The sequence below is a fragment of the Malaclemys terrapin genome, chromosome 17 (assembly GCF_027887155.1).
Source record: "Malaclemys terrapin pileata isolate rMalTer1 chromosome 17, rMalTer1.hap1, whole genome shotgun sequence".
NCBI lineage: Eukaryota > Metazoa > Chordata > Testudines > Emydidae > Malaclemys > Malaclemys terrapin.
In genome coordinates this window covers 23889160-23917034 of record NC_071521.1, presented here as the reverse complement: position 1 = coordinate 23917034, position 27875 = coordinate 23889160, and the positions used below count along the sequence as shown (strand labels likewise).

General features: G+C 46.9%; 1 protein-coding gene across 2 annotated transcripts in view; it reads left to right on the top strand.

Annotated features, from left to right (window-relative positions):
- Positions 1–27875, top strand: part of RABL6 (RAB, member RAS oncogene family like 6) — a 132742-nt gene that overhangs the window by 89459 nt on the left and 15408 nt on the right. For both annotated transcript variants that reach the window (XM_054007269.1, XM_054007268.1), the window contains 4 exons: positions 9838–10199; positions 11975–12131; positions 24060–24272; positions 25811–26168. In XM_054007269.1, the coding sequence (XP_053863244.1) occupies positions 9838–10199; positions 11975–12131; positions 24060–24272; positions 25811–26168 (1090 nt within the window). The remainder of the gene's footprint in view (positions 1–9837; positions 10200–11974; positions 12132–24059; positions 24273–25810; positions 26169–27875) is intronic.

Here is a 27875-nt window from a genome sequence, read left to right as displayed (position 1 = left end):
CAGGAAATGGAATTCAAATGTTCGCGGGGCTTTTCCTGTCTACCTGGCCAGTGCATCCGAGTTTAGATTGCTGTCCAGAGCGGTCACAATGATGCACTGTGGGATAGCTCCCGGAGGCCAATACCATCGAATTGCGGCCACACTAACCCTAATTCGAATTGCTAAAATCGATTTTGGCACTACTCCGCTCGTCGGGGTGGAGTACAGAAATCGATTTAAAAGGCCCTTTACATCAAAATAAATAGCGTCGTTGTGTGGACGGTTGCAGGGTTAATTCAAATTAAAGCTGATAAATCCGAATTAAAGTCGTAGTGTAGACCAGGCCTTAGACTTAGACTTCCTGAGGTCCCTTCCAACCCTGATATTCTTTATAATAATAAAAAAAAAAAAGGATCGAAGCTATGTTAACACTGGCACTCTCTGGGCTCTCAGTCTATTACAGCAAGAACTAATTGTGCACCAACCCAGCCAAAATGCAAGTGAGTCTTTTTCAATCATTCAGACAACTCATCTGGAATGGGGTATTGCTTGCCCACTGCTAGAATCCTGTCTACCTTGGAGTGATGCTAGACCAGGGGTCGGCAACCTTTCAGAAGTGGTGTGCCGAGTCTTCATTTATTCACTCTAATTTAAGGTTTCACGTGCCAGTAATACATTTTAATGTTTTTAGAAGGTCTCTTTCTATAAGTCTATAATATAGAACTAAATTATTTTTGTACATAAAGTAAATAAGGTTTTTTAAATGTTTAAGAAGCTTCATTTTAAAATTAAATTAAAATGCAGTGCCCCCCGGACTGGTGGCCAGGGGCAGTGTGAGTGCCACTGAAAATAAGCTCGCGTGCCGCACTTTCTTTCAAGGCATACATGGAGAAGAGAAAAGGCAAAATTAGCACCTAGAACAACATACTCCAAGAAACTTGCAAATTCAACAACTCAGCAACACTGACAGGCACCGCATTTTCATTTTGTTATTTGACAGCCAAATACACATCTGCTGTGGGACAGATTAGGTCATGCAAAGAAGCTGAACTCCGTGCTGAATGACAGCTGCTGCTACATCACTGGATGTCCTAAAACCAACAAACCTGAACAGCCTTTGTGTTTGCTGGAATTGCTCCACTAGGTATTAGGAGAGCGGTCACAAGCAAAATGAACAATTATGATGGATCAAAGATACCAAACATCTGCTACATGATCACACTGCAGGAGTTAGCTGCCTGAAATTGAGAGAGTTTCCTAGCTGCAACAGAACCACTTAGAAAATCACTGACAGGTACATGACTAGAAGTGTGACGCACATGGCTGAAAATACTCGAGAAGGACATCAGAGTACATCGATGTTGCTGAATGCCTTCCCGCAAGCACAGAAAAGGATTGGTCACGGTGGAGGTGTTTAAATCACCTTCGAACAAGAGTTGGCAGGTCAAAAGTCAATATGTGGAAGTGCGGGCTATTCCAATGATCCATACACATGACTGCAGTGAAACACAAACCATGGAACATCTGTTATTCTGCTGGCCTCTGCAGAAACCAAGAACTATGAAAGATCTTGTTAGGGCTACAGACTGGGCCATATCACATGCCCAACACTGGAAAAAGCTATGTTTGTGGTGAAAGGCCACAAGAAGAAGATCAGATCTCAGTGTTTTGCAAAAAAACAAACAAAAAAACAAACAAACCATTGCTTGGTCTTAACATGTCCCCCTTTGACAAACCATAGTCAGCTCTTTTGGGGGAAAGATAGCTGACAGGGAGTGAACACACACCTACATACACACCCTGCATACTTCTAGTGTTTGAGTTCTTGAGCAGTCTGTTAAACAGGCTTTGGAAAAAAAGACTTTATTTCAGAATGTATCCTCAGCAGTTGAACTTCAGATTAAAATTTCCTAAAATTATTGCAAAGACTTCTGCAATTAAAGACCTGTTTCCAAGGTTCCCATTAGATGGAGGTATCCCTCTGCGTACGTATCAAAACTGCTATGTAGCTGTGATCCATACACTTGGGTTAACCCATTCAGCCAAGGGCTGTCTTCCGTAGAGGGCACAAGATGAAGTGAAGCCTGTAGATAAGGCCCCAGCAATCTCTTAATGAGGCATTCTCATTTTATTTTCATAGACACAAACTCTCAGTGCTAGTAGCTCTGCTCATGATTGAGGGAGTCCTGTCCTTTCCTTTCCTTATGCATAGACTGTAGCTCAGAATTTTGCTAAGAGTATGCTGCTGAGTGCCAGTCTCAAAGTTCTGTAGGGAAACGTTTGTCCATTCCTAGATCATCTTTAACAGCAACCTGAAGTAAATTCTCTAAACTACATAAGCTGATTAAGTTGGCTGTTGCCCATTGGGAAAGCAATGTAACTCCCTCCGCCCTCGCCCCAAAAATAAATCTTCGTATTTCTTGATCCAGGTTGGTATGAATCAAAAGTTATTACCATGAGATTATTGGTAGCATGTGTGAAACTTGGGGGCAGAGGAGTGAGAGATCTCAGTCCAGTTCCTAGTGGTGGACATTTAAAAAAAAAAAAAATCACAACTGACCTGGTGGCTGAACTCCCCTCCAATACCTTGATGCTGATCCTGTCAGTCAGGGTTGATGTATATAGGAGGGCCATTGCCTTTGCTGTACCTGTTCTATGGATAAACTGGAGAACTTCAGACACTTGGGGGATATCGTCAAAGACAGGCACCAAACTCCCAGCTAACTTGCAGTCAATAGGAATTGGGTGCCTGGAGTGGAGGGGGTCTCTGAGATCTCAATCCAGTGCCTTTCAGCAGCCCTGCATTCAATTTAAAGTAAAGAATCTTAATGCAAATAAGCTAAATGATGAGACTGTAGAGTGTTGTCATAGGATTCATGCTACATTGCATATTAATATGATTCTTCTTTTTAACAATTTAAAAAACAAACAATTTCTCACATGAAAAATCTGTTTGAAAAACAGATCACACTATGTTAGAGCCAAAGAGCAGAAAGACCTCAGACTGTGTTCTCCTATTCAGTTGTAAATAAACACAAATCGTGGAGGTTTAGGAGCAGGCTGTTAATAGGCCTTTCTTTTCCACTTTTTGCTTGCTCTGTTGGTGACTCCTGTTGCATTTCTGTTCCCTGCAGAGCCCATTCCTCTTTAAAGTTGCAGAAAAGCCTCCTCTTCTGATCAGGTCTAACTCACAGTGAATTAGACAGGGCGAGCTTTTTGTTGGACAGTATGGACATTTTTATCCAGGCCAGAATGGAAGGATTGAAATACAGAAGAGCAACACAGGAAGGAGCACAAGGATGATATGTACTAGAGAGAAGCTCTCCCTTGCCAAAGTCAAATCTCAAATAGAGCAAATGTACTTCAAAGCATAGTTTGTATTCACTCTAAGATGTCTTGTCTTTACTTCAGTTTTGGATAGTTTGATATTAGGGTTTTATGAACATAATTTCAGGATGGCTGCTTTACTCATGAGTGAGAAGAGAGGCAAGAGTGTTGTGGTGATGTTGCAAGCAAAACAAAAGAGGAGTGATGGGTTTTTTGGTTCCCTGTAGCTCTGAAACAGACAGATTTACACATCTACAAAGAGCACGTATAAAGCTGTAGAGACACAATCGTTCATAGTGTAGTTTATTAAAAGTAAGGAAAAGAAATGCCTTGTTGGGTGTCTCTACTCTGGAAGCTGGTGTTGACAGTCTAGTGCTACACTCTGGTATGGAAAGTTGTCAGCATCAGAGCTCTGGCATAGAGAGCTTTTTCTGACCAGCATGATGACAGGAAACAACCTTCTGTGCCTATTGAACTTCCTGTTGCCACTCTTCTCCCCAGACAAACCCATGTCATTGTCCCAAGGACATACTGCACGTCTCAGATCCTGGGGGCTGATGAACTTGAAAGCTCAGCACAACCAGTCTGTGCAGTGCTTGTAAGACTAATGTGGGACCCTGCCCAGCTTTCAAGCACTGCATAGATCTCCGCTTCACACTTGCTTTTGGATGGGAGCACCTGTGCCAAGTGGGACTGGGGAGGACCAGGCACCATTCAGTTCATAAGCTTAAGTTCATAGGTGCTACTGAATATCCCACCCTAAGTGAGCGAGGAGGACAAGTCCCATTAACTTTGTTCATACAGTGTGTTTCACATCTGTGTGCTGAAAATAACTTGCCGTATCTTCTTATGCATATACCCTTTGTACAGTGGAAAGACTTCAGCCTATATATATGTATATATGAAACATAACCTTGCACTTGAGTCGATCCCCTTTATAGTTAGGGTACCAACAAAAGTGAGTCTCATTATATTTAATGCAGTCTCACTTTCTCTGCTGCTTTTAAAATTCTTGAGTTCATGCAGCAGAAACAGATGGTAATTCAATCTCTCCTCTCTGGTGTCCCTCTGGAGTTGGCCTCCTGCCCAGAATGAAGCCGACTAATTCCAAAATGGGCAGCTTTGACAGTACAAAATACAAATAGGGCTTCAAATACCCAAGTAACACAAACAGTGTCCTATTCTTCCTCTGGCATCTCATCTTTTTAAAGTTCTAATTGATTCTAATCTTCTAGATCCTGAAATGACTCTCTAGTTTCTCTTCAGCGTGGCAGCATGCGGCCACAAGAGGCTTTTCTTGTGGCCACAGCTGCCTGGGCGGTGATGCGGGAGAGGGGGAGCTTTCAGTAGTGGTTGGGCCCTGCCCCCCTCTGGAGAGACAAAAGCTGGAGGAGCAAGAAGCCACTTTCCCGGGGTCGGTGGGGTCGGAGTTCAGCCCTTGGGTGGTGGGCGGCAGGCTTCAGGCTCCGTTCCCTGGCCGCGGGGTGGCAGGCTCTGGCCCTAGTCTCAACCCCCTCCTCCATCACTGTGGCCCTCGCTGCCTCCCCCAGTGTCCCCATTGTCTCTGTACCCACCTCCCCATCCAGGGCTTAATTTGTCCCCAGGCTTGCTGGGACTGAGTAAGTCTGCTGTGAAAAGTGATATTTGTATGTTTGTTAATATCACTTTTCACAATAGACGTGCTCTCTAGCAAGTCAAAAAAAAAGGGGGGGGGGCAAAAGAAACAAAAAGAAAAAAAGACAAGAACATGCAAAGCACCTTATTTGTTTCTATTCTGTTTAGGTCCAGTAAAAATAGAGACAACTGTACATTATTTTTAATATTGAGTCTGCCAAAAAAACCTACATAAATAAATTACAATGATTTGGGCACGTATATGTGCATATTTATTTGTTTTTCCTAAAGTTAATTACGTATTTTAGGAAAAATTGTGAGAGCAACCCCCAGCAAGAGTTGGTGGCCGCACCCTGAGGCCGCCAAAAATTTTATTGTGAGAACCCCTGCTCTATATGATTCTTGTAACATCTTAGATCCTCCAGTAGTACAACAGTAGTCTAATTGTTTCATGGAAGCTTCCAACTTTCCTGAGGTGTGTGCAGCCAGTCACCTGTTGGCTCTCAGATGTTTTCATTGCTGTTGCTCATAGCGCTTTGGAGGTGTACCAGGTGCTTATGCAGACCAGATGTGCGCTGCTTAACCATTCCAGAGACTCATTGTCCGAGGCTGTAAAAGAGTGCAGAGCTGGCATTATCCCAGCCTTTGCCTCTGACGCAGCCCCAACACTAGTCTTCAAGCTTTCCCCAGAATCACTGATCTTTACTCCTGGGGGAATTCTGTGCCAAAAAATGAAAAATTCTGCTCACAGTATTTTAAAATTCTGTATATTTTTGTCAAAATAACACAATATGATCATGCCAGTTTCAATTATTTTGATAATTTATTTCAAAATACCTGTCAGCAAGTATGTCTTTAACAATACAGACAACAACGAAGATTCAGGAAATGTTTTTTGACAGGTTCCATACTAGGCATATTGATACAGAACTTTGAGTAATAATTCATTTAAACTACAGTACAGAAAAGTCACAATAATTATTCAGCGTTTCCTAAACACATGAAGGTTAAATTACAAATAGTTGGTAACCAATACCCTGCATTTCAGTTATAATCCTGGATTTTCATTTAAATTACATTATAAAAGACCAAACCGCAAAATAAAAGTAAAGTAGAATGTCATTTTAAATTGCTTATTTTAATTACTATCAAACAAAACTGTAGTTAAAATTCTTATTTCTTCCTACAAAAGATGATGCACACAAAGCATGGCAGTGCACTTTGCACATTACAGACCTGCTGAAGGCGTGAACTGTAGGTGGGCAGACCCCTGTGCCCACATGGATTCTCATTGCAGGATCAAGGTATAAATTACACTAGTAGGAGAGATGGGGAGGACGGTACAGAGCCGATTGTCAGTTCAGAGACTATATTAGCTTAGTGGGCTCTGTCCCCAGTCTCTTCCCAGGGGGAGGTGAAGGTGCTCCCAGCTTCTCTCAGGACGAAGAGACCACAAGACCCACTTAGCTGCTTCTAGCTTCCCACTCTTCTTCAGCTCCCCCTCCTTCACTACCCTTGCCACAGGGACTGTTCCCCCTCCCTGAGGGCACAGCCTTATGCCCTCACCTCTCCTTTCCCCTGGAGATTGACTTCCCTTTCCCACCTCACTGGACCCTCAGGCTCCAACAACCTTCCCTTCCCCTCCCCCCTGCCACTGGAGGGCTCTGTGCTCCCTCTGTTCCCCACCACCATCACTGGGGACCCTGTACTTCCCCCTCCCCGCCTGACTGACCCCTTCCTGGACTGACCCACCCTGAAAAGCCCTAGCACAGCGGAGGAAATTGACCATGGGAGTCACAGCTGGAGAAACCCTGCTCCTGGAGGAGGGGACCTGCCTGTTTGGCACTGCAGGTAAGAGCTCTGTCTGGGGCTGGGGTGTGTGCTGCAAGCAGACCTCCAGTGTGAAAGTTGGGGGAGGGAGGTGCCCCCCCTTGTTCTCCATAAATGGTGCCTCTGGCCAGGGCTTCCTGCTTTCCCCGTATCCACCCAGCCAATTATCTCCTCATAGAAGGCAATCAGGTTGGTCAGTCGTGACTTGCTCTTGGTGAATCCATGCTGACTGTTCCTGGTCACCTTCCTCTTCTCCTTCAGGAGAAGCAGAGGTGAGGTTGGAGGAGCTGAACTGGAGGCTGGGGAGCTATTTGTGAGGTGGGGGAGCTGGGAAGGCAGAACTGGGGGTGGAGCAGAATTGGGGTGAGATGAGGGCTGGACTGGGGAGAGTGAGTACAGAACTGATGGGGGCTGGAGAACTGATTTGGATACTAGAGGCACAGGATTGATTTGGAAGTGGGGGGCAGGATTCATTGCTGGGCGGGGGATGGGTAGATGTGGGGGTGAGAACTCCTGCAGCAGGGGCCAAAATCCTTGTACCCAATATATTTGGGAACATGGGCAGCACTAACACTCTCTCTGGGGAGGGGCAGGAACAGTTCACCAATTGTTAGACCAGACTGAACAATGTCATCTCTTTGGCCCCCAAACATGTGGTTATTTACAATTTCCAGATGTGTTGGGGTCTGAGTCATTTATTTTTTTGATCTCTTGAGTGATACTGTGAGTGGAACTTATAGACTCTAAGGTCAGAAGGGACCATTATGATCATCTAGTCTGACCTCCCGCATGATGTGGGCCACAAAAGCTGACCCACCTACTCCTGGAATAATTCTCTCCCTTGACTCAGCTGTTGAAGTCCCCAAATCATGATTTAAAGACTTCAAATCGCTGAGAATCCTCCAGCAAGCGACCCCTGCCCCATGCTGCGGAGGAAGGCGAAAAACCTCCAGGGCCTCTGCCAATCTACCCTGGAGGAAAATTCCTTCCCGACCCCAAATATGGTGATCAGCTGAACCCCGAGCATGCGGGCAAGTTTCTCTAGCCAGATCCTCTGGAAAAAGTTCTCTGTAGTAACTTTTAATATCCCATCATTGACCATTGTTACTAATTACCAGCGATGGCACGTTATTGACCTATTAACTAAAATCACTTTATCCCATCAAACCATCCCCTCCATAAACTTATCAAGCTTAATCTTAAAGCCAGAGAGGTCTTTCGCCCCCACTGTTTCCCTCGGAAGGCTGTTCCAAAACTTCACCCCTCTGATGGTTAGAAACCTTCGTCTAATTTCAAGTCTAAACTTCCCGACGGCCAGTTTATATCCATTTGTTCTCGTGTCCACATTAGTATTGAGCTGAAATAATTCCTCTCCCTCCCTGGTATTTATCCCTCTGATATATTTAAAGAGAGCAATCATATCCCCCCTCAGTCTTCTCTTGGTTAAGGTAAACAAACCAAGCTCCTAGAGTCTCCTTTCATACGACAGATTTTCCATTCCTCAGATCATCCTAGTGGCCCTTCTTTGTACCTGTTCCAGTTTGATTTCATCCTTTTTAAACATGGGAGACCAGAACTGCACACAGTACTCCAAATGAGGTCTCACCAGTGCCTTGTATAATGGAATCAGCACCTCCTTATCCCTACTAGAAATACCTCGCCTAGTGCATCCCAAGACCTCATTAGCTTTTTTCACAGCCACGTCACATTGCCGACTCATAGTCATCCTGCGATCAACCAGGACTCCGAAGTCCTTCTCCTCTTCCGTTACTTCCAACTGATGCGTCCCCAGCTTATAACTAAAATTCTTGTTAGTCATCCCTAAATGCATAACCTTACACTTCTCACTATTAAATTTCATCCTATTACTATTACTCCATTTTACAAGGTTATCCAAATCTCCCTGCAGGATATCCCGATCCTTCTCCGAATTGGCAGTACCTCCCAACTTTGTGTCATCCGCAAACTTTATCAGCCCACTCCTACATTTGGTTCCGAGGTCAGTAATAAATAGATTAAATAAAATCGGACCCAAAATCGAACCTTGAGGAACTCCACTGGTGACCTCCCTCCAACCTGACAGTTCTCCTTTCAGTACCACCCGCTGCAGTCTCCCCTTTAACCAGTTCTTTATCCACCTCTGGATTTTCATATCGATCCCCATCCTTTCCAATTTAACCAATAATTCCTCATGCGGTACCGTATCAAACACTTTACTGAAATCAAGGTATATTAGATCCACCGCATTTCCTTTATCTAAAAAATCTGTTACTTTCTCAAAGAAGGAGATCAGGTTGGTTTGGCACGATCTAGCTTTTAAAAACAGCAAAGAAAGTTACACACCCTTGGGAAGACTATTTTGGGACTGAGAAGAAATGATTAATTATTAATTGCTCATCATCCCAAAATAATATTCTCAAGTGCGTGTCACTTTCTCCACTGAGCATGCTTTTGTGCAGAGTTCTTAGATTTAGCTTTAATGTTAGTTTCCACTGTTGACAGCTCTGGCACAAAAGACAGATTGCAATCTAGCGTTAGCCACCATGGTTGTTTTGATTTAACCCTACTATCCTTGTTCTGGATTGGCTCATGAATATTCCTAAACTCATCTGAAGATAATATGGGGTGTGCCTCAAATAATTAAAGGTATCAAGGTGTGCTGCAGCAGAGAAAAGGTTGGGAACCACTGTCTGAGAGTGACGTGACTGTTGAGTTGCTATATGGGGCTTCCTCCTGGAAACTTGCGCCAGAGAACTTACTGTACAAACATGGAACGATGACCTGTAGATACTAACCCTTTGCGTATCTTGGTGCCTTCCGTCCAAGGAGCTCGTTGCACTTTCTCAAACACTGATTAACCTTTGGTCCCCATTGTGTGCTAGGTTTGCATTTGGGGTGAGCTAGGCTCAGAGAGGTGAAGTGACTTGTCTAAGGTTGCCCAGGAAGTCATTGGCAGCACTGGGCCTGGAACCCTGTTCTCCTGGCTCCTAGTCCTGGGCTGCAGCCAGAGAAACAGTGTTGTTAATGAGAGGTTCCATGGAGTGTTCTGTTCCAGTCCTTATGTCTGCAATCCATTCTTTCCTGCAGCTTCCTTGAAATGATGGAATCCCGAAGTCGAGGACACGCGTCCCCAATGGCGACTAATGGACAGAGTCCTTCCTCTGGCTCCCAGTCACCCATAGTACCTCCCAGCTGCACGTCAGATAGTTCCAGTCCTGGTACCCCCCAGCCACCACCACCACCTCAGCAGCCACCTGCCAACGCAACATCCCCTGAGCCTCCATCCTCCTTGTCACCAGTGCCTCCACTAGAGGCTCAGCTACCGCACACATCGTCCCCAGCTACAGCCTCCCCAACAATGCCTGTTGTAGTCCCACTGCAAAAGCGCAGCATTATCTCCCGCCTCTTTGGAACTTCTCCGGCACCAGAGACGTCTCCTCCCGCGCCAGGTAGGTGCTGATGCAGAGAGAATCTGGATTTTGCTGTCTGGTAGTGGGTGCATGGGCATACTTACAATATTGCACTTCCCTGCTGTCTCTATTTCTTGGCTGTACCCCTCCTGTTCCCTGTTGGAGGCAGAGCAGGCAGCCCGCGTGTCTTAGCAGTGCAAGGCATATATTTGTTTAGTATAAATCCAAAGAGTAGTGCAGTTGCTTCGTTCTTTTCTTCCAGCTGCCTTGCTTGATTTGCCTTGTACCTCCAGCAGTGCTCATGCTAGCCCAGGGGTCTCAAACTCAAATGACGACGAGGACCACATGAGGACTAGTACATTGGACAGAGGGCCGCATTTTCTCTCTCACACTCACACTCACACTCACACACACCCACCGCTGCCCTTGGCCCAGCCCCCACTCCACCCCTTCCATGAGGCCCCGCCTCTTCCCACCCCTTCCCTGCCCCCATTCCAACCCCTTCCCTGAAATCCCCACCCCAATTCGGCCCCCTCCCTGCCCCCAGGGGGTGCAGGAGGGGTGTGGGGTGTGGCAGGGGCTCAGGGCAGGGAGTTGGGGTGTGGGGTGCAGGAGGGGTGAGAGGTGTGGCAGGGGGTCAGGGTGCAGCAGGGGGCTCAGGGAAGGGGGTTGGGGTGCAGGAGGGATGCGGGATGCAGCGGGGGGGGTTCAGGGTAGGAGGTCGGTGCAGCAGGGGGGTCAGGGTGCAGGGAGTTGGGGTGCAGGAGGGGTGTGGCAGGGGATTCAGGGCAGGGGGCTCAGGGCAGGGGGTCGGGGTGCAGCAGCAGGGGATGCAGGGTGCAGCAGGGGGCTGAGGGCAGGGGGTTGGGGTGCAGCAGGGGGCTCAGGGCAGGGGGTCGGGGTGCAGGAGGGGTGCAGCAGCGGGTCGAGTTGTGGCAGGGGGCTCAGGGCAGGGGGTTCGGCTGCAGGAGATGTTCGGGGGGTGGGCTCCGGCTCGACGTGCACTGGGGGCAGGGCAGGGCCGGCTCCCTGCCTGCCCTGCCCCCACGCCGCTCCCTGCCTGCCCTGCCCCCACGCCGCTCCAGGAAGTGGACGGAACCTGGGGGAGGAGGTGCGCAGGGGGTGTGTGGCTGTTGCTTCAAAAAAGTGAAAATGCAAATGGACGTCAAGATGTGGCCGGTCTGTTTCACAATTTACACTGGAAACAAAATCACGTAGAACTGAATGCAGAGAGGCAATGGCTTCACTAAGAAAAATGGACACAGTCCAGCCCCAGTGCGATAACCTTTCTATCCATTGCTTTGTCAGAGTAACTTTCAGAAAGCCAGTGTGTTTTTATAGGCTCTGCAAAAGAAAGTTTGAGCTACACATACAAATTCTGCAGCAGTAATTTAAAAAAAAAAAAAAAAAGTTATTCCCTGATGTTGATGATGCTGTTACCCAAGCAAGGAAGTGAACAAAAAGCCATGTTAGGTGTTGCTCTGTTAGGAAAACTTGCACTAGGGCAATCAGGAAAAAGTCATTGTTCATCTTAAAGGATGCTGCAAACAAAAGTGCAAATAGTCACACTTTTCACGGCTACCTTCTTGCGAAGCAGTGGTTTGATCTGAATGGCCTGTTACATTTCTTCTGCTGCACAGCAAATGTCCAAGACTGTTGTGGCTGTTAGCTACATGTCTGCACACACAAGTGGCCCTCCGCGTGCTAGAGAAGCATTGGGTTTGAGATGCTTAGGGGAGTAAATTCTCTGCCACACCAGCTGGGCATCATTTATGCCAAACTGTTCTGTTGTGTGTTGCCTGTTCCATCTACAGATGCTGCTACTATTCCCCCCAGTGAAGTCCCTGCAAAAGTGCAGAGTGTGGAGGACTTTATTCCCGATGACAGCCTGGACCACAGCTTTCTGGAAGATACGATCTCTCAGAGAGACAAGGGGATAACTAGGACTAAGGACCACAATGAAAGTGATAGGTAAGGAGGAAAGGAACTGGGGGTGGGGGAAAAGGAGCGGGATAGAAATAGCATTTGGAAGTGCAGTCTGGGTGACTGAGGGAACTTGTGTGACTCCTAAGCATTTTCCTCTAGCTCTAGGCCCTTATGGTCTTAATACACACAGTATGCTACACAGTGCAAACCCCCAGAGGGTGTGTATGTATCCCAGTAATGGTAGCCTCACCTCAGACACTTTCTCTTCCTTTCCTGAACACCCAAGAAATCAAATGGCTTGCGGCATGCCCTGCTAGCAACACCTATCCCTGTTAAATTGGAGAGGCTGCCAACTCGAGCACGTCTGCTAGCCAGAATTATGGTATCGCTCACAGGAAGAGAGGGTGGGTCTCTCTCCCATTAGCTAGGTCCCAAAGCCACTTAGAACCACTCCCTTCAACTTCACACAGGAATTTACTGTCGTCCAGAGCAGATGATGGAAGCTGGCTGAGAGTGAATTATATAATTTCCAAATCCCCTCCCCCACTTCTCCCTGATTGCTTTCTAGCCTCTCCTACTATTGTCCTCTGTTAGCTCTGGCAGCAGATGCTTGAAGAATCCCATTTACTGTATTAGCAGGATGAGTTTGTCATTGCCAAAGCATTGTTCTTCCTGATACCCTTTGAATGTCAGAAAGCTGTGGTGCCACCAGTTTAGCCTAATTTTTTTTTTCTGGCTTTGATCGTGCTTCCAAAACTGAAAGGCTGCATCACTGTACGACTTCAACTGAGATTCTCGCTTGACAGTGTGTATTGCAAATAGGGCTGTTCATTGATCGCAGTTAACTCACACAATTAACTCAAAAAAAGTAATTGTGATTAATCACCGCTTTAATCGCACTGTTAAACAATAGAATACCAATTGAAATGTATTAAATATTTTTGAATGTTTTTCTACATTTTCAAATATATTGATTTTAATTATAGCATAGAATACAAAGTGTACAGTGCTCACTTTATATTATTTTTTATTATAAATGTTTGCACTGTAGAGTGATAAAAGAAATAGTATTTTTTAATTCACCTCATGCAAGTGCTGTAGTGCATTCTCTTTATCCTGAAAGTGCAACTTACAGATGTCGAATTTTTTTTTTTTTGGTAACATAACTGCACTCCAAAACAATGTGAAACTTTAGAGCTGACAAGTCCACTCAGTCCTACTTCTTGTTCAGCCAATTCCTCAGACAAACAAAAAGAACAGGAGTACTTGTGGCACCTTAGAGACTAACAAATTTATTAGAGCATAAGCTTTCGTGGACTACAGCCCACTTCTGAAGTGGGCTGTAGTCCACGAAAGCTTATGCTCTAATAAATTTGTTAGTCTCTAAGGTGCCACAAGTACTCCTGTTCTTTTTGCGGATACAGACTAACACGGCTGCTACTCTGAAATCAGACAAACAAGTTTGTTTACATTTACAGGAGATAATGCTGCCCACTTCTTATTTACAATGTCACCTGAAAGAGAACAGGCATTCACATGGCACTTCTGTAGCTGGCACTGCAAGGTACTTATGTGCCAGATATGCTAAACATTCGTATGCCCCTTCGTGCTTCGGCCACTATTCCATGTCTACTCTAGAGACCTTACAGTGACACAGCTGTACCGATGCAGTTGCATTGCTGTAAGATCTCCCATGTAGCCGCTTTATGCTGACATGAGAGAGCTCTCCCATCGACACAATTAAACCATCCCCAACAAGCAGTGATAGCTATGTTGGCGGGAGAGCATCTCCCACTGACGTAGCGCTGTCCACACCAGTGCTTCTGTTGGTGTAACTTACGTCAGTCAGGAGGGCATTTTTTTTCACATAAGTTCTTCTTCAAGTGCTTGCTCATGTCAATTCCAAGTAGGTGTGTGCGCGCCACGTGCACAGTCATCAGAAGGTTTTTCCCCTAGCGGTAACCATCGGGTCGGCCTGGGTGCACCCTGGAGACACGTCTTTGAGTCACTGCATATAGGTCCTTGCTGACCCACTGCCTCCTCAGTTCTATCTTACCGCCAGTGATGGTTGTTGGAGCTGAGTGTCTCTTGCTTCAGCAAGCGTTTCCTCTAGTGATTTCTGTATCTTCAACCTGTAAATATTTAAATAGTTAGTATTAGTTGTAGTTGTTAGCTAGTTAGTGTTTAGGGTTCCCCCAAACCCAGTTCGTTCCCCTCTTGGCGTTCGTGGCATGCCTTGATCCCAAGGGTGCCAAAGGGCAATCCCCATGACTCCTGCCTAAAGTGCCTGGGGGAAGCACATCAAACATATCGTTGCAGGATCTGCAAAGGGTTCTGCCCTAGAACTAAAAAGGGAAGGGACTTCTGGCTCAAGCAGCTCCTCATGGAGGCAGTTCTCCATCCCCAACTGGCTCTGGGCCAGCAGGACATGGCACCCAGCACCTCCGTGCAGAGCACGCCGGCCTCCAGTAGAGAAGCTATGGCACTGAGGAAGGACTGTATGCCTAGAGACCCTCGGCACCATCATTCCCCGGCGCCGAAGTCCCAGGGCAGCAACTCAGCACTGCTCGCGCTCACCAGTGCCAAACAAGAACAACAATAGTTCAGCCAGGACTGACAGTGCTCGGCGTCAGTCATCGGACTCAGAGGCAGAGTCCTATTACTCAAGACACAGCTGGTACCGGTTGGAACAGCGCTGCTGTAGACAGGAGACAGATTGTGCCTCCCCTTCGGTACCGGGGCTGGCGCAGTGGCAGGGGCCCACGCCATGGGCATACCATCAGGCCCAGGGTACCTATTCCACAGGCTCACAGTCGGTAATTTCAGAAGAGCGTGCCCCTCCTCCACCCCGAACCGTCTCCCACCACGAGGCACCAAGATGGTTTCAGAGCCCAGCGCAGAGCCCCGTCTAGATACCAACAGCATGGCTGACACCAGGACCGGCCTGGCACCGGGCAATAAGGCACTGGGCAGGGACAATAGCAAGGTACCAGGAGGGTCCGGTACCGCCTAGGGCATCAGTCATCTTCTCCCGATGAGGCAGTGGCAGGATGGTCGTCTTCTGCTCCGCCCCCCCATTGACAATAGACCCCGTCAGGAGCTGTTGTGCAGGGTGTCTCAAAACCTGGGGCTACAGGCCGAGGAGATGGTTGAGTCAGTAGACCCCCATGGTGGACATCTTAGCCCCCGAGGGGCCCTCAAGGGTAGCATTACCCCTCATAAAAACCATTCAGACCACCACGAAGACCTTGTGGCAGACTCCTGCCTCTATCCCCCCTACAGCTAAGGGGGTAGAAAGGAAATATTTTGTACCTTCAAAAGGGTAAGAATACCTGTTTACTCATCTGTAGCCGGGGTCGCTGGTGGTAGCGGCTATGAATGAGAGAGAAGGGCAGGAGCAGCAGGGCCCAACCCCAAAATCCAAGGACTCAAAGAAGCTGGACCTCTTTGGCAGGAAGATGTACTCCACTGGGGGGCTCCAGCTTCGGATTGCTAACCAGCAAGCAATCTTGAGCAAATATAACTTCAATTGGTGGAATACCCTGATGAACTTTAAGGAGCTGATTCCTGCAGACTGTAGATCAAAGTTCGCAGCTGTGGATGAGGATAGCAAGGCAGTGGCACGGACCTCTTTGCAGGCCTCACTGGATGCGGTGGACTCGGCCACACGAACCGTATCCTCCGCCATATCCATGAGGAGAAGTTCATGGCTCCAAGTGTCGGGCAGAGGTCCAGCAGACAATACAAGACCTGCCTTTTGTTGGCTTGGGGTTCTTTTTAGAGCAGACAGACTCCAAACTCCATAGCGTAAAGGGTTCAAGGGCAACACTGAACTCTCTGGACCTGCATACTCCCACTACTCAGAGAAAGCATTTTAAGCCCCAACCTCCTTCACATTTCTACCCTCCCAGCCTACACAGGACTTCTCTAGGAAGTGGGGCAGGAATAACAGGTGCAAACCTCCCCATCTGCCACCCAGTCAAGGCCAGGGCTCAGCAAAGCAGTCCTTTGTCTCCAAGCACACCTTTTGAGGGTGCACCCGGGGACAGTGCACCAGTCCAGTAACCGGATCCTTCCCCTTGTTTTCTGAATCTTCTATCCCACTTCTATGGTGCGTGGGCCCAGATAACCTCAGACTGCTGGGTTCTCCACACGGTAGACGTGGGATATTCTCTCCATTTCTGCTCCTCCCTTCCCCATCCCTCTTCAGGCACTTGTCTCATGAGCAACATCTCATGCAGGAGGTGCAAACGCTGCTAGCCGCAGGAACAGTAGAGAAGGTCCCTCAGGAGCTAAGGGGCAAGGGTTTTTATTCCCAATACTTCCTAATCTCCAAAGCCAAAGGAGGTTTCAGACCCATATTCAAGTTCCGCATGATCTCTTTGGCTGCCATCATCCCCTCCCAGGATCCAGGGAACTAATATGCCACCCTTGACTTGAAGGATGCGTACTTCCACATATCGATAGTCCCATCCCACAGATGTTTTCTCTGGTTCGTAGTGAACCACAACCATTACCAGTTTACGGTCCTTCCCTTCGGCCTGTCAGCGCCCCCTCAGGTGTTCACCAAGAGCAAGTCAGTTGTGGCCGCCTTTCTAAGGCGACGGCAGGTGCCGGTGTTCCCGTATCTTGATGACTGGCTTGTCAAGGGCTGCTCCAGGGCACAGGTAGAAACACACGTACATCTGATACGATCAGTCTTCGACAGTCTGGGTCCATTGCTTAATGTGCCCAAGTCCGCCTTACCCCCACCCAGACGATAAAGTTCATAGCAGTACTAGACTCCACCCAAGCCAGGGCATTCTGCCAGAGGAGTGCTTTCAAACCATGTGCTCCATCATAGAGGACTTTCAACTTTTCCACACCACAACAGCACAGAGCTGCCCGAAACTGCTCAGTCACATGGCCACTTGCACATCTGTAATCCAGCACTTCAGGCCTGGCTGACTTCAGTATGCTGTCCAAGCAGACACAGCTTGGACAAGGTAGTCTTGTTTCCTCCTCGGGTTGTCGAACCCTCCAGCAGTTTGCACAAGAGTGCCCTTCTCCAGATTGCAACCATTGATGTTGCTAGTCACGGACGCTTCAGCATTGGGGTGGGGTGCGCATCTAGGGGCCGTCAGGACCAATGTTCCCTCTAATGTTTTACACCCATGTGCAGAATGAATTTTATGTGCATCAATATGAAGGTGTGATGTGGGGCCGAGGGATTCGGATTGGGGTGGGGGGTGAGGGTTCTGGTGGGGGGTGCGGGTCTGGGATGGGGATGAGGGATTGGGGGTGCAGGCTGCCTTTGGGGTGCAGGCTGCCCCAGGGCTTTGGCAGGGAGAGGTGTCTCCCCCCACTCCTCTCGCTGCAGCAGCCCTGGACCTACTGTGATGGGAAGAAGCGCCTCTCCCCCGGTAGCCTCTGCTCAGGAGGAAGACTTGGGTTCTTCTGGGATTAATATCAAGCAGAAAACTTCACAGCTGAATAACAGACTATGGGCCAAATTCAGCATTCAGTTACACCATGGATATTAATGGAGTTACACTGGGTTTATGCCAGTGAAATTTCAGCAAGATTTCACTCCCTAGGTAAGAAAGCTGTTAAATTTTCATCAGTTATAAGAAGTGTCAATGCCCGTAATACCATTTTGACACTGGTAAATAACATGAGCCCACAAAACTGATGTGCTGGGGGAGGAAATTCACAGCAAAGGCCAAACTGCACACGACTCACCTGGATCTAAGTTCTGTTACCAACCTCAAGCTCAGGCCAGCTTCGCTGAAAGGGTTTGTTGTGACCCTTTTGTGTGAACCTGGGGCTGCTTGCTGGGTTCTGTGAGGAAACTGTCCGTTCAGAACTCGGTGAAATGGGAACCGTAGGCACTTTGGCTGCAGCTGAGCTTTGCTTTGAGTTGCTAGAGAGAGTGAAGGGCTGGAATGCAAAATACAAACCCAGCCCCAAAGCCACAGCAGCGGGGAGAGGAACCTCTCCTGCATCCCCAGCCCCAGAGTTGCTGCGGCAGGTTGGGGCTGCAGGTGAGGCGCCCGGGGGGGGGCAATTTGCCCCAGGCCCCGGGCCTCGCAGGGGCCCCCATGAGAATATAGTATTCTATAGTATTGCAACTTTTTTTTATGGAAGGGGCTCCCGAAATTGCTTTGCCCCAGGCCCCCTGAATCCTCTGGGCGGTCCTGCAGGAGCCTCTCTCTGCCATAGCCTTGAGCACCTGCACAGCCCTTGCAAGGCTGCTGTGCGGCTTAGAGGGAACTTAGCTCAGGACGCAAGGCCTCTGGTCCCAAACAGAACTCTGCATAGCTCTCTCGATACATCTAGGGGCATCTTATCTTCCGGGATCCCAGAACGAGCTGGCGGACAATCTCAGCAGATTGGCCACGAGTGGTCCATCTGCCCGGACATCATGAACAGCATCTTCCAATGATGGGGAGTTCCCCAGGTGGACCTGTTCATGATGAAAATGAACAGGAAATATCAGCAGTTTTGCTCCATCCTGAATCACAGCCCAGGCTTGACCACGGATGTGTTTCTCCTCCTTGGGAAGGACCGTCTGTTCTATGCGTTCCCACCCTTTCCGCTCATTCACAAGGCCCTGCTCAAGTTCAGAAGGTACAGGGCGTCCATCATTCTAATAGCACCTGCCTGACCTCGCCAACACTGGTACACATCACTCTTGGAACTGTCAGCCACTCCAATCACCCAAGACCATGGTCACCTCCAGCACCTCAACCTCAAGTCTCTCCACCTCAGAGTGGAAGCTTCATGACTAAACCCCATGGAGTTCTCATGCTCTGAACCTGTTAGAGAGGTCCTCCTTGGCAGCCAAAAGCCATCCACTAGAGCTATTTACTTAGCTAAGTGGAAGAGATTTTCGATCTGGATGACGCAAAGGGGCACGTCTCCGACTCAAGCATTAATACCCTTCATCTTAGACTATCTACTGCACTTGACACCGTCAGATCTGACTGCTTCATCTGTAAAGCTTCACCCAGCAGCCATCTTGGCATTCTACCCAAGGGTGGATGGTTGATTTGGTCTTTGCTAGCCCAATGGTAGGTCATTTTCTCAAGGGCCTAGACAAGCTATACCCTACAGTCAGCCATACAATACCAGCATGGGATCTTAACCTGGTGCTCTCCAGGTTAATGGGACCTCCCTTTGAGCCCTCTACCTCTCGTGGAAAGTAGCATTCTTGGTGGCAATAACTTCAGCCAGGAGGGTGTCTGGGATCAAAGCCTTGACATCTGAACCTCCATACCCAGTCTTCTATAAGGACAAGATCCAGTCACAGTCTCATCCAGCCTTCCTGCCAAAGGTGGTATCTCAGTTTCACACAGGTCAGGACATTTTCCTCCCAGTGTTTTGCCCTAAGCCACATGCCAACAGCAGGGAACAAACACTCCATTCCCTGGGCGTGAGGCAGGCTCTGGCCTTCTATATTGAAAGGACAAAACCATTCTGGAAATCTAACCAGCTATTCGCTATAGCAAACAGGATGAAGGGCTTCCCAGTATCCTCCCAAAGAATTTCGTTGTGGATGATGTCCTGCATTCAGACTTGTTATGACCTGGCGAAAGTGCCAGCCCTGACGCTAACAGCGCATTCTACAAGGGTGCAGGCCTTCTTGGCCACATTCCTGGCACAAGCCCCTATACAGGAGATTTGCAGGGCAGCGACCTGGTTGTCGATCCACACTTTCACTTCGCATTATGCCATCATCCAGCATGCCAGGGACGACGCAGTTTGGGGCAGAGCAGTGCTTCAGTCAGTGAACCCTGACCCGTGAACTCTGACCCCTCCTGCAATGGTCTACTTGGGAGTCACCTAATTGGGATTGACATGAGCAAGCACTAGAAGAAGCAAAAACGGTTACCTAGCTTCTCATAACTATTGTTCTTTGAGATGTGTTGCTCATATCCATTCCAAGACCCATCCACCGTCCCCTCGAATGGAGCCTCCAGCAAGAAGGAACTGCAGAGGCAGTGGATCGGCAGGGCCCTATATGCGGTGCCTAGAAGGCACAACTCCAGGGGGCGCTCAGGCCAACCTGATGGGTACCGCTAGGGAAAAAATCTTCCGGTGACTGTGTACACAGTGTGCATACACCTATTTGGAATGGACATGAGCAACACATCTCAAAGAACAACAGTTACAAGGAGGTAGGTAACCATTTTTTTTACTGACAAAAGTGCTAGTGTAGATATAGCTTTAGATGCCCATCCTAGATACAGTGGAGTAGAATCTCTTGTAATTGTGCCCTTCATGAGACTTACTAGTGTGGTGACTTCATTCAGAAGAACACTCTTGCTTTGCCTTGACCTGTTTTCTTTCTGCGCTATAGCAGCGACATCAAACTGGCATTAGGAAGCTACGTGGTTTTTGCTATCAGGGATTCTCAAATGATTTCAGTGTTGACCGTACCTTGATTATGCTTTGTGGACCCCCTTCCACCCACTTGTGATCCCATAATATCCCTTTGGCTCCTGCACCAATTTCTGACATGGAAAGTAATATTGAGCAATATATGTGTGTACTTTATCAGTCTTGAAATGTGGCCTAGCTGCTGGAAGTGAGACAGCACCATGGGAGGCCCATGGGTGGTTCACAGACCACAGGCTGAGAACCTCTGAGCTATGTAATTCCTATTTAAAGTCAATTGGCATCACATGGCTAACAACCAGCACAAGTCTTTGAAGATTTATGGGGTTGTGTGTCCCAAGCTCCATTTTTGTTGGTGGTTTTTTAAGGCCTGTTTCTGTCCTGCAGTGTACAAGGAGAACTCTTGAAATATATGTTCTTTGAGCAGCTCATTGAGACAGTTATATTTCCTATTTCCTGGCCACAGGGCTTGCCTGGCTTACCCTTAGTCTGATGCACTATGCTAAGGTGTATTTGAAGGGTATTAAAGAAGCTTATCAGACTCAGAATAGACGTCCCCATTTCTTCTCTGTTCCTGGCCTTGCCGGAAGTAGCTAGGTTATGCCTATGGATAGGATACAGGATTAGAAAGGTGAGTTCTGTGTGAACGTGTGGATCTGTTTTCACCACTTCACTAGACTTTTATCTTTACTAACCATCTAGTTATCTTTCCATATCCTTAAATCTGCATAACTCTGAACTTGTCTGTTGTCCCCTCACTGCCCCCTCCCCTCCACACACATACATACATACATAAACCTTCATGGACAGATGCTTCAGTAGTGTCACCCAGCTGTGCTGAGTGCAAGTGAGGGGAATTGAGGACAGGGTTTCCTTCACACTCTGGGACTCCCCTGGCGCGTGCTCACACCACCCCTCTCCCATAACACAAGTTCCCTCCGGCTTCCTTGCTGAACTAGATTTTAGTTCCTTTCCCTCTGTTTCTCTGGCTCCTGAATGAAAGTGGCAGGAGGAGTGTGTTCACCCTCTGTAGGAGAAGGTACATTAGAGAACGAGCTACGGCTGAGCCGTTTCTTCTGAACTGAAAGCAGTACACTCAGGATTTGAAATGGAGTTTGCCCCTATACGCCATGAGCCTCAGTATGAGGGACCTCGCCTAGCATGTTCTTTGGCGTAATGTCAGCAGGGTTTACCTTCAATCACGTACCTCTTTGGTGCTAGGTGCCCATTAGCTCAGAATTAATGCAGGTTTGGCAGGCTGTTGAGACTGGTGCAGTGTGCTTATTTTTACATTCTCTGTGAGTTCCTTCCAACTGGAGAGTCAGTGCCCAAGATGATACTAATTTGGCATTGTCAGACCTTGTTTGTATTGCAGCAGTGTTTTTCCTGGTGTCTTGCTGTTAAGCTGCAGCTAGGTGATTTGTGTAGAAGCTAGGGATGGAGGCAGTCAGTGTCTTTACATATACCCTGCATGTGGAGATGAGCCACTTCGTTCATCTGTGTGTACATACACATGCTTTCTATCCAGACTGAGGACATTTTAAAGAGCCGTGCCTCAGTCTAGTGTGTGTGTGCTGATTGGTGGGAGGATAATTGCACTAACAGCAGGTAATAGCTAGAGTTGCATTAATTAAGCTACTACTATATATTCAAGACAGTACTGTAATCTAGAGCGAGGTTTCTAGAGCTTGTCACACCACCAATAGCATTTTAAAATAAAGCCACCCGCAGCATCATTTTGAGGACATTTTCATTTTCTTTTTGATACATTTCAAGGGGAAGTCCATTCGCATTCTTTTTAATCCCCAGAAACCTCTTTTTAAATCCCCCTCCCCTCCAACCCCAGTGCCATGTTTTAGTTAGTTTTTATGGGGCTAGCCTGGGGTGAGGCTGTGCCCTGTTATATGGGAGATGAGGGTTTAGGAGCCAATTTCAGTCTCTCGTTCATGAGTCTGGTGAGGGCTGCAGTGGCAACCCACTCAGCCTGGGGGGCTAGCATGTCCCTAATGCTCAGCAGCCAACACCTTTTTGGTTCATTGTGGCAGCAGCAGTGTTGAGCTCTAAAGGGAGTCCTGGGCAGGCTGCCTCAGCTGGAGCATTGGTGGCTGCAGTGTTTTGAAAGCAGAGGGTCTGTTTAGCACTCCAGAAGGGAGGCAGAGGAATCCCCAAGGGGATTGCATGTAAAACCTGAACGTGGCATGATGATCTAGGCAAATGTTCAGTTGAAATCAACACTTACTGCAGTGTCAAATTTGAAATGAGCTCTCTCCATCACGTACACTCGGTTGGTAAAGATACAAATTCCTTAGAACATCCACTTGGGAACGATAGCCTGTCAAAAATGGCTGGGTGAGTTGACATGGAATCAATTAAAGTCCTTTGAACATCCTGTTCCTTTAGCAAGCATGTGTGGCAGCTTCCACCATCCACAGCTGGTCAGCGTCATGCTGGGCATTGGCCAGAGGGAGTCAGAGTGATGATAGACACCTACTAGAAAACCAGGTCTGAAGCTTGGGGGGCGATTAGTCAGTCCCAGCTCCTTCCTTTAACCCTCTAAAGTGTTAACCATCACATGCCATGAATGTCATTTTTTGTATTTGGAAGTAAATGAGATGAGTTTGTATAATCCTTAACAGGTCATTATAAGGAAGGTGAATGCTCTGTGTGTGTTAGACACCAACATAATACATCCATTTATCAAGAAGCAAATGATCTTCTCTGAATAAAAAGTACTTAATAGAGAAAGCAGGCAGGCTAAGGAAAGGTAGTGCAAAGCCTGCTGAGTCTGAATTGTGAAAATAATCTATATTCCTGACGTGAGCAAATCTCAAGGAAAGTATTAATATGGCAGGTCCTTGGGAAGTCAAGCTTATAATTCTGCAGTGAAACTCCCGCTCAAGATGTCTCAGAAGGCATAATCCTGTTCAGTCGAGGGAGCCTTAGGGGCTCTTACACTCTAAAATGTGTCCTTAGGTTAGGTTAATTTGGGGAATGTTAAGCATTGTTATGGTGTCTGGGTAGCTGCCTACTTCAGGGAGCACTATAGAAAAGAAATAACACAGAGGAGCCAAGCGCTGAAGGTATCTTCCTGCCACTGTGTCAATATGGGATATTTTTGAATCCCAGGACATGGGGATTAAGGCATGCAATTCCTATTGGTTTTTAATTGACTAATACCGTGCACAGTGTACTGGAAATGTTCCCATAAAGTCCTCACTGAGGCAGAAAGATGCTCTGTAGCTGTGAGGCCTCGCCTCAGATCTTGGTTGTACTAACCACTACTTGATGCCCCCCTCCCCCTCCCTGGGGTTATAATCCATTGTGGAACTTGGACTGTGCCAGGCCCTTGGCTCTGGTGATCAAGCACTGCCTGAGCTCCATGGCAGGTCAGGGAGTGCACAGTCAAATAGGACACTGGTAACTTCAGCTGACCCGGATTAACCACAGATGGCCCTCATTAAGATCGGGAAGAGATCCTAGAACTCAAGTTGCATTAGTCTGGAACACCAGTGCTGCATTTGCATTCTAGAAGTAGAAGTCTTCGCATCTGAATGCGCCCTGAGGGGCTTTGTTTAACACTTCTGTATCTTGCAGTGATGGAGAGGCTCTCGGAGGGAATCCTATGGTAGCCGGTTTCCAAGATGATCTGGATCTAGATGACAAAGTGCCCAGTAAACCCTCATTGGCAGCAGAACTTGTACCAAGCAAAAATATCACTTTGTCAAGTGAGGAGGAGGCGGAAATGGAGGATGCTGTGGTCACCATCATGGCTGATGAAGACATTGACATGGACTACGAGACACAATGGTATGAAGGAGTATAGTCTATTAGCTAAAGTATGGAACTGGGAGTTGGGAGGTGTAGGTCTTTTTTCAGTCCTGCCACTGTCTCGCTGTGACCTTAAGCAGCTCACTTAATCTCACTGAGCCTGTTTTCCTAGCTGTAAAATGGGGTTATCTGTCCTCACCAACTTTGCAACTGTTCACAAACCACAGATTCTCTGATGGAAGGTGCTATGGAAGTGCATAGTAGTATTATTAATCCCCATCCAGATTTTTCAGTTTCGATGAAATTGTAACACACAAATGCAGCCAAAGGGCTAACTTGATTTGTAATATCACACTCCACAGAGTGTGAGCCCCTCTTGATGAGGGAGCGGCCCAGCCTTCTTCCCAAATTTGAACAAGAGGAGTTGGGTAAGCTGTTGAGCACTTTTTCATAGTGGGTGTGGGTGGGTCTCAAGCCTCACTGCATAGGGCATGGAGGGTGCTTGTGATGCCCTCTCTGCGCACCAAAACAAGCAGCCCTTTGGCATAGGGGGAATGGCATTGCTGCTCTTGCTGGAGAACGGAGCCTACAGAATATGGTGTAAATTGCATGGAATGTGAGGTGTGCTGTCATAAATAATGCAACAGGGCTTGGCCCACAAGCAAATGCATTGATCTCAAGTATTTGTGTCCTCAGGGACGTCTGGGCTATCTTTCAGCATTTGGCTTACTGCCAGAAGGCTTTCCAGGGTCTGAGTGCTATGTATAAAACCTATAGAGCCTCATCACTGCGTAGGTGTAGATTAGAGAAATCCCCTAGAATAGGTTCACCTAACTGGTTAGTTACCATTAGTCACTTTGCTTCACTTGTGCAATGTGGGAGATGAGGAGAGTAGACATGGAAGAGTATAGGAAAGAGGTGGAGCCTCTTGGTTTTCCTTGAACACTGTCACTATCTGAGTGTCATAAGAAAGATAACGCATGTGTGTTAAGATACCTCCAAACTCCCAAGGGCTCACAGTTAGTCCTGGTGAAAGAGCATGCAGGAGAAGTGGTTTGGAATGAGCTCATAGGACCAAAGCCATGGGTTCCAACTTGCTAAAACTGTGACTGTATAAATCCCCTGCTTTTAATCCACGTTCCTCTCCTAGCCAGTGCTGCCTCTTTAGAGGATCTGAACAAGGAAATATTCGTCTATATGAACGCGGTTTCTAACAAGATCAACTAGTTTTGCTTCCCCCTTTCTGTATGATCAGGGAGACCTCAATTGTAATGGAGAAAAATGTTAGTCAGACATTAACTTTCCAGGGCCCCTGCTGGAGTCTGGCAGATTCCAACATCTTCCTTACTCCAACGGTCCAACCCTCTGAAACAGCCCATTGGGGCAGCTTAATTGTGTGGTGGGACCCCTCCTGATGGATCCAAGGCAGACAGTTCCCTCTGTTTCCCCCACACCCGGCTCCTTGCGACTGAGTGGGCCCACAGCCCCTGCACAGCTGGGATGTGATGGGAGGGCGCCAAGCTCACCCTTTCATTGTTGTTAGAGTTGTAGCTGACAACTTGTTTCCTTTTTTAAAGGTCTTCCAAAAATTCAATGAAACCACAAAAGGAAGCAGCTTCCACCAAAGCACCTGACCAGAAGCCTCAAGGCAGCTTGCCTCCGCATTCTGGATTTGAGAAACACGGCAGCACAAAGCTCCCCACAGATCTGCCAGCCACTGGAGCTGCTGCTCCTACAGATACAGCATCAGTCCAGGCACAACGGACCACTTCCCAGAACAAGGGCTCAGCTTCCAAACTGAAGGGGAGCAAAGAAGAAATGCCTGAGGAGTCTGACAGTGATCAGGAGGGACCGATAGCCACCCAGATGCTCTCATTTGTGATGGATGACCCGGACTTTGAAAGCGAGGAGTCTGATAGCCAAAGGAAGAAAGTGGTAAATAACGTGCATGTGTCACTGCTTTCTAGCTCAGCCTAGAAGCAGCAATGGAGCGATGAGAGCTCTTGTCTGATCTTCCAGTATCCCAAGAGCAGCAGCTGCAAGATAAGAGTTAAACAATCTGAAGAGCATTATTCAAACACAGGCCATTAAGCTTCTTCTCATTGTTGAAGCTGAATGGTAGCATGTCTCAGTTGCATTTTTATGTATACAGATTAGGGCTGTCAAGCAAGTAAAAAAATTAATCGCGATTAATCACACTGTTAAACAATAATAGAACACTATTTAAATATTTTTGGATGTTTTCTATTTTTTCAAATATTTTTATTTCAGTTACAATACAGAATACAAAGTGTACATGCTCACTTTATATTTTTGATTACAAATAGTAGCAATGTAAAAAACAAAAGAAATAGAGTATATTTCAGTTCCTCATACAAGTACTGTAGTGCAATCTCTTTATAATGAAAGTTGAACTTACAAATGTAGAATTATGTACAAAAAATAACTGCATTCAAAAATAAAACAATGTAAAACTTTAGAATCTACAAGTCCACTCAGTCCTACTTCAGCCAATCTCTCAGATAAACAAGTTTGGTTACAATTTGCAGGAAATAACGCTGCCCACATCTTGTTTACAATGTCACCCGAAAGTGAGAATAGGCATTTGCATGGCACTGTTGTAGCAGGCATCGCAAGGTATTTACGTGCCAGATGTGTGCAAAAGATTCATATGTCCCTTCATGCTTCAACCACCATTCCAGAATATATGCGTCCATGCTGATGATGGGTTCTGCTCAATAACGATCCAAAGCAGAGCGGACCGACATATGTTCATTTTCATCATCTGAGTCAGATGCCACCAGCAGAAGGTTGATTTTTCTTTTTTGATGGTTTGGGTTCTGTAGTTTCTGTATTGGAGTGTTGCTCTTTTAAGACATCTGAAAACATTCTCCACACCTCGTCCCTCTCAGATTTTGGAAGGCACTTTAGATTCTTAAACCTTGGGTTGAGTGCTGTAGCTATCTTTAGAAATCTCTCATTGGTACCTTCTTTGCATTTTGTCAAATCTGCAGTGAAAGTGTTCTTAAAATGAACAACATGTGCTGGGTCATCATCCGAGACTGCTATAACATGAAGTATATGGCGGAATGCAGGTAAAACAGAACAGGAGACATACAATTCTCCCCCAAGGAGTTCAGTCACAAATTTAATTAATGCATTATTTTTTTAACGAGCATCGTCAGCATGGAAGCATGTCCTCTGGAATGGTGGCCAAAGCATGAAGGGGCATATGAATGTCTAGCATATCTGGCACGTAAATACCTTGTAACGCCGGCTACAAAAGTGCCATGCAAATGCCCGTTCTCTTTCAGGTGACATTGTAAATAAGAAGCGGTCAACAGTATCTACTGTAAATGCAAACAAACTTGTTTGTCTTAGCAATTGAATGAACAAGAAGTAGGGCTGAGTGGACTTGTAGACTCTAAAGTTTTACATTGTTTTGTTTCTGAATGCAGTTATGTAACAAAACAAAAAAATCTACATTTGTAAGTTACACTTTCACGATCGAGATTACACTACAGTACTTGTATGAGGTGAATTGAAAAATACTATTTTTTATTTATCATTTTTACAGTGCAAATATTTGTAATAAAAAATTATAATCTAAAGTGAGCAGTGTACACTTTGTATTCTGTGTTT